This window comes from Rhinoraja longicauda, chromosome 6, assembly GCF_053455715.1.
Source record: "Rhinoraja longicauda isolate Sanriku21f chromosome 6, sRhiLon1.1, whole genome shotgun sequence".
NCBI lineage: Eukaryota > Metazoa > Chordata > Chondrichthyes > Rajiformes > Arhynchobatidae > Rhinoraja > Rhinoraja longicauda.
In genome coordinates, this window is record NC_135958.1 from 48,224,840 (window position 1) to 48,238,379 (window position 13,540).

The 13,540-nt window shown below is 45.9% G+C and overlaps 1 protein-coding gene across 2 annotated transcripts in view; it reads left to right on the forward strand.

The window, feature by feature from the left end:
* The window catches only part of elac2 (elaC ribonuclease Z 2), a 77,017-nt gene that overhangs the window by 17,943 nt on the left and 45,534 nt on the right, over positions 1 to 13,540 (forward strand). For both annotated transcript variants that reach the window (XM_078400935.1, XM_078400936.1), the window contains exons 7-10: positions 243 to 371; positions 2,771 to 2,826; positions 4,001 to 4,059; positions 8,795 to 8,867. In XM_078400935.1, coding sequence (XP_078257061.1) covers positions 243 to 371; positions 2,771 to 2,826; positions 4,001 to 4,059; positions 8,795 to 8,867 — 317 coding nt within the window. The remainder of the gene's footprint in view (positions 1 to 242; positions 372 to 2,770; positions 2,827 to 4,000; positions 4,060 to 8,794; positions 8,868 to 13,540) is intronic.

Genomic DNA, 13,540 nt, shown 5'->3' on the forward strand with positions numbered 1-13,540 from the left:
TTTTGACATTTACTGCAGCTTGGATTAAGTGCAACTTACAAATTATTTCATATCGATCTTTTGTTAAAGCTCCAATATATCTGGGTCCTTAACGTGTCAGCTCACTCCACAGCAGGGTGACAAACGCCCAGCATTGTAGAACTGTGTGGGACTTGGTAGTAGCTCAGTTTTATAGATCCTTATGTCCACTGGCAGCCAACAAATGCTCAAAGTGTGTACAACGGTCTATTCTTTAATTGCAGCCAAACTGGACTTCAGGAACTCCCCAGCTAGCCCAGGGTCACCCGGTCAATCACGTTCACCAAAATCTGCAAAGCGGCAACGGAAAGATTCTGAGGATCATCTGCAGGAAAAACAAGATGAAAAGCCAGGTATAACATCTGTGCATGCACCAAACTCTCCACAGAATTGTGTGTGTTTTTTTTTGTAAAGCATCTTTGATAAGATTGGGAACTGAGTAATTAATTGTAATGACTTGGATGAAGGGATTAAAAGTACCATTAGCAAATTTGCAGATGGTACAAAGCTGGGTGGTAGTGTGAACTGTGAGGAAAATGCTATGAGGTTGCAGGGTGACTTGGACATGTGTGAGTGGGCGGATGCTTGGCAGATGCAGTTTAATGTGGATAAGTGTGAGGTTATCCACTTTGGTGGTAAGAATAGGAAGGCAGAGTATTATCTGAATGGTGTCAAGTTAGGAAAAGGGGACGTACAACGAGATCTGGGTGTCCTAGTGCATCAGTTACTGAAAGGAAGCATGCAGGTACAGCAGGCAGTGAAGAAAGCCAATGGAATGTTGGCCTTCATAACAAGAGGAGTTGAGTATAGGAGCAAAGAGGTCCTTCTGCAGTTGTACAGGGCCCTAGTGAGAGCGCACCTGGAGTACTGTGTGTACTTTTGGTCTCCAAATTTGAGGAAGGATATTCTTGCTATTGAGGGTGTGCAGCATAGGTTTACTAGGTTAATTCCCGGAATGGCGGGACTGTCATATGTTGAAAGACTGGAGCGACTAGGCTTGTATACACTGGAATTTAGAAGGATGACAGGAGATCTTATTGAAACGTATAAGATTATAAAGGGGTTGGACACGTTAGAGGCAGGAAACATGTTCCCAATGTTGGGGGAGTCCAGAACAAGGGGCCACAGTTTAAGAATAAGGGGTAGGCCATTTAGAACTGAGATGAGGAAAAACTTTTTCAGTCAGAGAGTTGTGAATCTGTGGAATTCTTTGCCTCAGAAGGCAGTAGAGGCCAATTCTCTGAATGCATTCAAGAGAGAGATAGATAGAGCTCTTAAGGATAGCAGAGTCAGGGGGTATGGGAGAAGGTAGTAACGGGGTACTGATTGAGAATGATCAGCCATGATCACATTGAATGGCGGTGTTGGCTCGAAGGGCCGAATGCCCTCCTCCTGCACCTATTGTCTATTGGATGATTTGTTGACCCTTTATGCAATGTGCTCTTAGAATTACCATGTCACTAGTCATTTGCGATAATATTTGCCTAAATGATAGATGCTGTTTCCACTCCAAATGCTGCCCGACCAGCTGAGCAACTTTTTTCTTTAGAGTCATAGAATGATACAGTGTGGAAACAGGCACACCGGCCAACAATGTACCAGCTACCCTGCGCTTGGTCCATATCCCTCCAAACCTGTCCTATCCATGTACCTGTCCAACTGTTTCTTAAACAATGGGATAGTCCCAGCCTCAACTACTTCTTCTGGCAACTTGTTCCATCTACCCACCACCCTCTGTGTGAAAAAGTTACCCCTCGGATTCCTATTAATTTTTTTCCCCTTCACCTTGAACCTATGTCCTCTGGTCCTCGATTCCCCTACTCTGGGCAAGAGACTCTGTGCATCTACCCGATCTATTCCTCTCGATTTTGTACACCTCTATAAGATCTGCCCTCATCCTCCTGCGCTCCAAGGAATAGAGACCCAGCCTACTCAAACTCTCCCTATAAGCTCACACCCTCTAGTCCTGGCAACATCCTCGTAAATCTTTTCTTTATTTTAGAAGTTTAGAATCTGTAGACTTTGCTGTATTTTCTTTTCTTTTATCTTTTATTAAAAACAATCGATCGTTTGTTTTTCCAGAGCTGCTTTTTCTCGGCTAGTAAACGAGCCTACTCAGAAAATGATGACTTCTGAGGGTCGTTGTGTCTCTGTGTTGTAATAACATGTGCCGAATAAACCTGCTTCTTGAGTCTAGATCTGGTGACAAATGATCCGTTATGGTCTCCAGCTCCATAGGTGGACCCAGGAATGCGAGAGCAGTTACTGTTGGGAAGTGTGTTGGGAATAGATCAAAGTGAGGCAGTGGTGGAGAGATGGTCCTTTACAGAGTAAACGTGGCAGCAAAAAATTAACCCAATTTATCTCTTGAACCCATCTTGTTTCTGATACAGCGCGGAAGCTGGCCCTTCGGCCCACCGAGCCCGCGCCGACTAGCTACCCCCGCATATTAACACTATCCCACACACACTCGGGACAATTTTTACATTTACCAAGCCAATTTGGTAAACATGTACTTCTTTGGAGTGTGGGAGGAAACCGAAGATCTCGGAGAAAACCCACGCGGTCACAGGGAGAACGTAAAACTCCGTACAGACAGCACCCGTAGTCGGGATTGAACCCGGGTCTCTGGCGCTGTAAGGCAGCAACTCTATCGGACGGCAGCACTGAGAAGGTGGTGGTTTGGGAAGGGATGTAATGGCCTACATGTCATTCTGAAATGCTTACTCTTAGTGTGTCTATTTTCTTCTAGAAAGAAGCCCCAAAAAATCAAGAGATCCTTCCCTGGTAGTGGCTTTTGTTTGCAAGGTAGGTGTTTTCTCCGAGGTTTGTACCAGGGGTAATATCCTTCAGTAGGACTGGAGAAGTTTTGGTGGACCTCCTCCGAGTGGAGGAAGTTGATGAAGCAGATCTGGCAAAGGAGTTTGTAATCACTCAGGCAACAGAGATTTAAGACTTCTTCCAAAATACCAGAGGCAAGATGTAGTGATTCTTTTTAACAAATATATGTGCAGGCATTTGGTGTAATCTGCAGCATACCATCTGAAAGAATGGGTGGAAGCATATTCAGTGTCACTTTCAAAAGGGATGTGGATTGAAACTGGAAAAGGAATGATTACCAGTGGCACAGTTGGTAGAGCCGCTGGTTTAGAGTGCTCCAGACCTGGGTTCGATCCTGACCTTGGGTGCTGTATGTGCAGAGTTTGCACGTTCTTCCTGTAACCGTGTGGGTTTCTTCCGGGTGCTCCAGTTTTCTCCTATATTCTAAGACGTGGGTTTATTTGTTGGAAGACACAGAGTGCTGGAGTAGCCCAGCGGGTCAGGTGGCATCTCAGGAGAATATAGATGGGCGGGACCCTCCTTCAGGCTTAAGATCTGAAGGTTTCTGAAGAAGGATCCCAACCCTAAACGTCGCTCTCTTTGTTCTGAGATGCCACCTGACCCGCTGAGCTACTCCAGCATTCTGTGTCTTTTGTAAACCAGCGTCTGCAGTTCCTTGCTTCTGCTTTCCAGGTTAGAAGGTTAATTGACTGCTGTAATTTGTCCCAAATGTGTAGGGAGTGGCTGAGAAAGTGGGATAGCATAGAATTAGTGTGAACAAGGGATCAACAGTCGGCATGGACTCGGTGGGCTGAAGGGCCAGGTTCCATGCTTTCAATCAGTCAGAGCTGTAGGGTAGGAGGGAAGGAATAACATTAATTGGTTGTCCCTTTCACAGAGCAAGCACTGACAAAGTGGGTCAAAGTGAATCATTCACTGATTCTGGGTGCACAGACTTAGGGCAACGATCATCAGGAACAGAAAGGGCCTTTGATTAGTACGGGTGTCAGCGGTTATGGGGAGAAGGCTGGTGAATGGGGTTAGGAGGGAGAGATAGATCAGCCATGATTGAATGGCAGGACAGACTTGATGGGCTGAATGGCCTACTTCTGTTCCTATCATTATGAACTTTACTCAGCCTTGAAACTCTGTTCATTTGCAGCTTCATCCGAAGAAAGGAAATTTCCTTGTTATGAAGGCAAAGGAGCTTGGTCTTCCAGTGTAAGTAGTAAGGATTTAATCTTTTGTACCTTTATTTCTTTCACCTCTGAAATGCTGACAGCACAAATTTGTATTCATTACAATATTAAATTGTAATTGTAATTAATTTATTAGCCAGGTATGTAAAAACATACAAATGACATGATTTGCCACACAGTCATACCAAAAAAGCAACAAAATACACAACTACATAGAAATGACCATAAACATCCACCATAGCGCACTGTGATAGAAGGCAATAACGCATTATCGTCTTCCATCCTTTTCTCCCGCGGTCGGGGCAGTCAAACCATCCATTGTCGAAGCTCCTGCGATCGGGGCGATCGTAGCTCCCGTGGTTGAAGCTCCCAAAGCCAGTGCCTGACAAGGGACCGCCAGCTCCACGATGTTAAGTCCGCAGGCTCCCGCAGTTGGAGCTCCTGAAGTCGATCCCCAGCAAAGGGACGGCCAGCTCCACGATGTTGGGCCGCAAAGATACGACACTGAAAAGTCGCAACTCCGTTGAAGAAAGAGAGAAAACACTAAAACATGCATTTAACAACAGACTAAAAACACCCAAAAATGAAAAGGACGAGACAGACTGTTGGTGAGGCTGCCATCGTACGGCGCCACCAGGTGGACACATTGTTTCAGTGAAGATCTTTTACAAATACTTTGTGACATTCAGCAAATCTGGTCAACATCTTGAAGGAGCAAGATGCTCACCTGCCTGGTTTCACTGCACTGCCAATGGCCTCCGGCTCTCCCGCCCATGTACCCTGAAGAAGGATCTTGACCCGAAACATCACCTATTCCATTTCTCCAGGGAGATGCTGTCTGCCTCGCTGAGTTACTCCAGCATTTTGTGTCTATCTTCGGTGTAAACCCGTATCTGCAGTTTCTTCCAACACACTTATGAAAACAAGGGCTTGTCCTTCTGCTGCTTCTTTAGCATAGCAAACACTGGCCCACAGGACCACCATCAAACAATGGTTGAGCCACTTGAGATATTGTCCTAGGTATAGCGTCAATATTCACTATTTGCTCTCGGCCTGGCTCCAAATTTTCCAGGGCTGATCCATGTGGCTGATTTGCTGACCAAGGTGCTCCTGGAGATGCAGTAGATGGCGAGGCCTTGTTGGTACTTGGGCCTGGTTTTGTGAGTGGGCAAGAGCAAGCCTCGGCCGCAAACCTCAAGGGTCAAGAGTGTTTACTTGTCAGATGCACTGGATTTCAACCGAAACAATTAAATTCTTACCTGCTACAGCTTTACAGGCACATTATATTCACCAAGAGTAATGAATGTACATTAAGTTATCAGTTATTCTAAAGTAAACTAGATATGTGGAATAACCGTAGTAACACAAAGTCCTTAGTGGTTTTGGTGCTGAGGGAGGGTTGTGCAGTGTAGTTCAAGAACTGAATAGTTGATGGGAAGAAGTTCAAGTCAAGTCAAGTCAAATTTATTTGTCACATACACATACACGATGTGCAGTGAAATGAAAGTGGCAATGCCTGCGGGTTGTGCACAAAAAGAATTACAGTTACAGCATATAAATAAAGTTAATAAGTTACTATTAGTGTCGACAAAAATTTAGTCTCTGGGGTTATAAAAGTTGACAGTCCTGATGGCCTGTGGGAAGAAGCTCCGTCTCATCCTCTCCGTTTTCACAGCGTGACAGCGGAGGCGTTTGCCTGATCGAAGCATCTGGAACAGTCCGTTACTGGGGTGGCAGGGGTCCCTCATGATCTTGCTTGCTCTGGATCTGCACCTCCTGATGTATAGGTCCTGCAGGGGGACGAGTGTAGTTCCCATGGTGCGTTCTGCCGAACGCACTACTCTCTGCAGGGCCATCCTGTCCTGGGCAGAGCTGTTCCCAAACCAGACTGTAATGTTGCCGGACAGGATGTTCTCTACAGCCCCAGAGTAGAAGCAATGAAGGATCCTCAGAGACACTCTGAATTTCCTCAGTTGTCTAAGGTGGTAAAGGCGCTGCTTAGCCTTACCCACCAGTGCGGCAATGTGCGTTGCCCACGTCAGATCCTCTGCGATGCGGACTCCCAAGTATTTAAAACTGCTCACCCTATCCACAATAGACCCATTTATCTCCAGTGGCGTGTACGTCCTTGGATGTTTAGCCCTTCTGAAGTCCACAATCAGCTCCTTTGTTTTAGTGACATTCAAGAGGAGGCTATTGTCCTGACATCAGAGTGACACCTCCTCCCGGTAGGCCTTCTCATCGTTGTTGGAGATCCGGCCCACCACCACAGTGTCATCAGCAAACTTGATGATGGAGTTTGAGCTGAACCTGGCCCCACAGTCATGTGTGTACAGGGAGTACAGTAGGGGGCTAAGGACGCAGCCCTGGGGGGATCCTATGTTCAGGGTGAGGGAGCTAGATGTGTGTTCCCCCATCCTGACCACTTGGGGCCTGGCAGTGAGAAAGTCCAGGACCCAGGCACACAGAGGGGTGCTAAGCCCCAGTTCCATCCAGCAGCTTCTCAACCAGTCTGCTGGGGACTCCTGTGTTGAATGCTGAACTAAAGTCAATGAACAGCATCCTCACATAGCCCCCCTGGCTGTCCAGATGAGAGAGAGAGCGATGAAGTTGTTCCTGAACCTGACAATTACGGTTCTCTTTCGAAGGTATTTATTCACAAAATGCTGGAGTAACTCAGCAGGTCAGGCAGCATCTCGGGAGAGAAGGAATGGGTGACGTTTCGGGTCGAGACGCTTCTTCAGACTGATGTCGGGGCGGGACAAAGGAAGGATCTAGGTGGAGACAGGAAGATAGTGGGAGAACTGGGAAGGGGGAGGGGAAGAGAGGGACAGAGGAACTATCTAAAGTTGGAGAAGTCAATGTTCATACCGCTGCAAGCTGCCCAAACGAAATATGAGGTGCTGTTCCTCCAATTTGCGGTGGGCCTCACTATGGCACTGGAGGAGGCCCATGACAGAAAGGTCAGACTGGGAGTGGGAGGGGGAGTTGTGGTTACGGTTCTCTTGCTTCTTTCTAATGGCAGCAGCAAGGTAAGAGCATGGCCAGGTGGTGTGGGTCTTTGATGACATTAGCTGCCTTCTTGAGGCAGTGCCTCCTGTAGATTCCTCTGTTGGTGAGGTGGTCAGCCCCTATGATCTTCCAGGCAATGTCAACCACTTTCTGCAGCCTATGTACTTGAGCATTCGCATTGATCAACTCAGCTCCTTTGGAAACGTTTGACAGTAAGCGTGACCTCGCCCCCAGTCAGCGTGACTCGCCCCCAGTCAGCGTGACCTCACCCCCCAGTAAGCGTGACCTCACCCCCAGCTTTGTCACTCTGATGTTTTTTACGGCTTCAAAATATCTTTGACGTAAAAACACTTAAAACTATCAAAATTGAATTCATTAAAGTTAAAATAGTAAATGTAACTCAAGCAAGATATTCCAAAAAACAAATTTTAAGTAAAGTAGAAGAGAGACACAAAATGCTGGAGTAACTTAGCAGGTCAGGCAGCATCTCTGGAGAGAAGTAATGGGTGATGTTTCGGGTTGAGATCCTTCTTCAGATGCTGCCTGTCCCGCTGAACACCTCCACTCAGTCCGCCTTAACCTACCTGATCTCCCAGTTGCTAAGCACTTTAACTCTCCCTCCCATTCCCAATCTGACCTTTCTGTCCTGGGCCTCCTCCATTGTCAGAGTGAGGCCCAGCGCAAATTGGAGGAACAGGACCTCGTATTTCGCCTGGGTAGCTTACACCCCAGTCGTATGAACATTGACTTCTCTAACTTCAAATAGCCCTTGCTTTCCCTCTCTCTCCATCCCTTCCCAGTTCTCCCACCAGTCTTACTGTCTCCAACTACCGTCTATCTCTGTCCCGCACATTCCCCTGACATCAGTCTGAAGAAGGGTCTCGACCCGAAACGTCACCTATTTCTTCTCTCCAGAGATGCTGCCTGTCCCGCTGAGTTACTCCAGCATTTTATGTCCATCTTCGATTTGAACCAGCATCTGCAGTTCTTTCCTATACATTTAGGTAAAGTAGTTTGTCTTTCTCTCTTGCTGTTGAAGTGAGAGTGCTTTGGGATTATCGGACAGGTGTAACCTGGCGCAGGGTCTGAACTGGCTTGCTAGTGTGAGCAGGTGGGTATCTCGGTAAGCTGCTGTTCAATTGTTGGAGTCCAGTGCCTGAGCATGACCAAGAAACTGTGTGTGGGGCATCAGTGATGAATGAGCTGGACACTGAGGTGGGTAATGGCTCAAAGTCCTGTGCCAGTGCACACCTAACTAGCATTATCCGGGCCACGGGGAAACGAGGGCAAGCATTTGGGCAAAGAGGAAGACTGTAAGCAACGAAAGGAAGGGTGTGGTGGAGCAGAGAAACCTCTCAAGGTATTTACTGAGCTTTAGATCTGGAACTTTGAAGCACCGTCATTAAAAAGCGTGTAAGGAAACTCAAAAGTTTCAGCCATGTGTGAGTGCAGATTGAATGCAGACATGCAGGATTCACACAGGCTACTGAGACTGGCAGGGCAGGGCCAATGATGACTGTTAAAGTGAGATCTATACTTTAAAACATTATTGCTGGTAAACCAGCAAATTCCAGATAGGTCAATATTTGCACCAGGGAGTTGAGGAAGGCTATCATGTAGCTTGTCGCATTGCATGCTCGAATGTGATCACCTTTGATTTAAAATTCTGGTTTTATTTCCTTGTTTATTCGCCGTTTTATGGACTCATTTATTTGACAGCAATGTTTGTACTTTTTGTGTTTCAGAGGCACCTCGGCGATCGGTCCAATTGTTGTTGCTTTGAAGGCAGGAAAGAGTGTTGTGTTTGAGGGGAAGGAGGTTTGTCAATATTATTACTTGAAGCTCTTGAATCTTTATCAAATTTAATGGTGCTCATGAAGATTATTTGCTTGTTCAGGGGACGGCACACGATTCAACAGTTCGGCAAGTTTAAGGAAAGGCACGAGCCAGCAGCATGGAAGACGTGCGCTGCCTCTGAAAGGCATTGCTTTGGGCCATGTTTACTATTTGTGCACCAACAAAACCACTTAAATTGCAAATTACTTGTTTTTCGATTATGTTGAACTTTGCGATAAGGGAGAGCCTGGGCGCAAATTGAATGGTTCAATTAATTCATTGGAATTAGTTTGCTTGGGGTCTGAGATATTGGTGTCATTCATTTTTAATGCAGAAGTCGAAGCGAGTACAAAATGGCAGCCCCCTCGGGTTCTTTGTTTAAACTTGGCGGAAGCAGGAGGCTCAAATTGGTGTATGTCACGGGCATGTTTTGCACATAAACCTCGGGGAGGGTGAATGAGGCGGGTGGAGAGCAAGCTGCTATTCGTGGAGGTGTGGTGGGTGTAGGAAGGGGTGGTGTGCTGATGTTCCCCGTATAAAGCAGTGCCTCAAATCTCCCTCGGTAAAATTCATTCAATTTTGTTTTGATGAGGAAAATTATTTGAATTTTTCAAGCACAGCCTCTTAATATTACATGGTCCCTTCAAGTGTCATCCATTCTTAATCAGAGGCTTATCACACTGAAGGAAACTATTGAAGCATCCAATCCAAACTGACCCCATGGGGAATTCGAGTCAATCCTAAAGGTCTCTTCCCCAGAGTCTGACAAATTAGTTTCATTTGAGCACCTGAACAATTAATTCCCTTTTCACACTCAAGGTTGACTTCCCATCTATTGTACTATTTATAGAAAGTTTACAGCAGCTCTATACTCTGAGTTCCACATCGTAAGTACTCCACATTTCCCTTTTGTATCTTTATCCCTCCTGTTAACTTTGTGTCACAGTCCTTGAATGGAGACAGTTTCTCTTAATTTACCCTCTCTAAATCCGTCGTGATCTTGTTCACGTCCGTCGTGACCTCTTATCCTTCTGTGCTGCAAGGAGAATAACCCCAATTCCAGTCGAACCTTGCAGCTTAGCGACCTCACCCGCAAACCGTTCCAGTATATTTCACTTGTGCGCACTCGGTAAGATATTAACGTCTTTTCTATTGCCAGGTTGAGCAGCAATAGTTTAGTTTAGGTTAGTTTAGAGGTGCAGCGCGGAAACAATCCCTTCGGCCCACCGAGTCCGCACCGACCAGCGATCCTCGCACATTAACACTATCCTACACACACTCGGGACAGTTTAACATTTATATCCAAGCCAATTAACTTACAAACCTGTACGTCTTTGGAGTGCGGGAGGAAACCGAAGATCTCTGAGAAAACCCACGCAGGTCACGGGGAGAACGTGCAAACTGTACAGACAGCACCCGTAGTCAGGATTGAACCCGGGTCCCTGGCTCTGTAAGGCAATAGCTCTACCACTAAGCCTCCTTTTGTAGCCTCCTTTTGCTCTGGTATTTTATTTCATTCTTCACGTGTAAATTATAATGTTTTATTCTTCATTGTTTACTGTGTGTCGTGTTGTTACATGCGAGCAAAGCACCAAGGCAAATTCCTTCTTTGTATACATACTTGGCTAATAAAATTTATTCAATTCAATTCAATGCCACTGTACATGGGAACTGTGGCTGGGAAAACTCCAGTTGTACTGTCTACATACAAGGAATGTGCCTTGGTGCTTTGCTCGCAAGTAACAACACGACATAGAGTAAACAATTAAGAATAAAACATAATAATTTACACATGTACAAAAGGTTCAAATATTTATTTAACATGTTCTTTGCCACATACTCTGAACATTTCCTGCCATTTAATAATATGCCTTTATTGTCATTGTACACAAGGTACAACAAAATTAGAAATGCTACAACTGATAACAGTGCGACAGTGCAGAGACAATTGCACAGACATACGAACCAACACAACAAATGCCAGTATCATATAAAAACCGATTTAAAATCCTAATAAATAATGAGTGGGTTAAACACTTAAAAATTCCTAAAAGAAAGTTTATTTTTTGAAAATGATAGTAGCCGAATCATGTGCTTCCGTTCACTGTTCGTATTGCCCAGGGAAAGAAACTGTTCTTGAGTCGATTTGTCCTGGCCCTTAGGCTCCTATAGCGCCCCCCAGAGGGCAGGAGAACAAACAATTTGTGTCCCGGGTGAGTGCTGACCTTGATTATGACTCTGGCCATGTTCAGACAGCGCGAGCTGGTGATGTTCTTCAGAACATCCGATGACAGCCGATGATTTTCTCTGCTGTCCTGATGACCTTTTGGAGGGCCTTCTGGTCTGCAGCCGAGCAGCCAGCATACCACACAATGGTGCAGTATGCCAGTACGCTCTCGACGGTGGAGCGGTAGAAGGTCACCAGCAGATTCTCCTTCAGTCTGTTTTTCCGAAGTAATCTTAGGAAATGCAGTCTCTGCTGTGACTTTTTCACTACCGCTTTGGTATTTGCAGTCCAGGAGAGGTCCTGGGAGATGGTGGTCCCTAGGAACTTGAAGGTGGAGACCCTCTCCACTTCCTCCCCATTTATATGAAGTGGGGTGGGAGCCGCTCTTTGTTTCCTGAAGTCCAGCACTATTTCTTTTGTCTTGCTAGTGTTTAGTGCTAGATTATTTGCCTCGCACCATCCGGACAGAGCACGGACCTCGTCTCTGTACGCAGACTCATCCCCTCCAGTGATCAGACCGGCCACAGTTGTGTCGTCTGCAAATTTGATGATCGAATTGGGGGGGTGGATAGGAGTGCAGTCGTGTGTGTACAGAGCATAGACGAGGGGGCTCAGCACACAGCCCTGCGGGGAGCCAATGCTAAGCGTAATGGTGGAGGAGCTGTGGGGGCCGATCTTAACAGATTGTGGGCGGTTTGTGAGGAAGTCTCTTATCCAGGCGCAAATGGATGGGGAGAAACCCAGGTTATTGTACAGCTTGTCCACTAGTATGCCTGGGATGATCGTATTGAATGCCGAGCTATAGTCTATGAAAAGCATTCTTACATAGGTCCCCGGGCGCTCCAGGTGGCTCAGTGCAGTGTAGAGGGCAGTATTGATGGCGTCTTCTGTAGATCTGTTTGCTCGATAGGCAAACTGATGAGGGTCAAAGCTGGGAGGAAGGATGGCGTTGATGTGTTGTGCCACAAGCTTTTCAAAACATTTCATCACAACAGATGTGAGGGCTATTGGTCTGTAGTCATTTAGACTACTGACAGCAGTTTTTTTGGGGACAGGGATAATAGTAGCCGATTTTAAGCAGGATGGGAGCATTTCAAACATTAATGCCCATGCACACTTTGTTCCTGCACATCTTTAATAAATGTGCCATTTAGCATATATTTTCTTTTTTCATTCTTTCTGCCAACGGGTCCTTCCTCCTTAAGGTGACTTCCTCTTTTCCTAAAGTCTTTTGAGCCCAAACTCTCTCGCCTCTGTCCAATTAGTAGACTCCACTTCATGTTATGTTTCTGGCCTCTTGGCTCTCATTTAATGTCACAGATCACTTACCTGTGTTCAATGTCATGTCACATGGCAGTTAATTTTCAGACCATGCTTTCTTCCAATCTATTGTTTTCTTTCCTACTACTTATTTCACCCATTGAGTTTTCTTGTATGTGCATATCCATTTCATTCATCTATATCAAAAACACAGTGATTTGAACAGATGCCTCAAAGAACACTTCACCCTGTGGTCTGGAAAGCTATGACTTACTAAATTCTCTGCTTTCTGAATGGACAATCAGCTTATTTTCAGTACTGCCCCTGACCTTTGCATGGGCATTCATGTGAGAATTTTGTCAAATGCCTTCTGAAAATCCATACACAACCAATGTACTGCATTCCCTTCACAAACCTTCTTTGCCACCTCATCAAAAAGTTTAACAGTTTGTCAAATTGTGATGATGGTGTTTCATTAACATCTCTCAGAGCCTTTTCAATTTTTCATAAGTGATGGGAGCAGAATTAGGCCATTTGACCCTTCGAGTCTACTCCGCCATTCAATCATGGCTGATGTACCTCTCCCCCTCAACCCCATTCTCCTACCTTCTCCCCATAACCCCTGATACCCGTACCAATCAAGATTCTATCTATCTCTGCCGTAGGAATATCCACTGACGGCCTCCACAGCCTTCTGTGGCAAAGAATTCCACAGATTCACCACCCTCTGATTATTCCCTGGTTAGTGTTCCTGAGACCATCCCCATTTATTTGCATGTTATCCAATTAAAAATCTTAATTGCGTCCTGTTGCATTGCAAAGCTGGAATCAGTCTGCATTTGAATTCTTGGTCGGCCTTCACTTGACCCTATTCCGATCCCACTTCAATGGGCTGTGGTGAATGGTCAGTGCAGACTGTTGCTCGCTGAGTAGATGCAAGGCAATGTCGTTGCTTGCACCCCTGAGCTATCCGTATGTTTGGTAGACACAAAATGCTGGAGTAACTCAGCTGGTCAGGCAGCGTCTCGGGAGAGAAGGATTGGGTGATGTTTTGGGTCGAGACCCTTCAGACTGATGTTAGGGGAGGGGGCGAGACAATATGTCTCGCCCCCTCCCCTGACATCAGTCTGAAGAAGGGTCTCGACCCGAAACGTGACCAATTCCATCT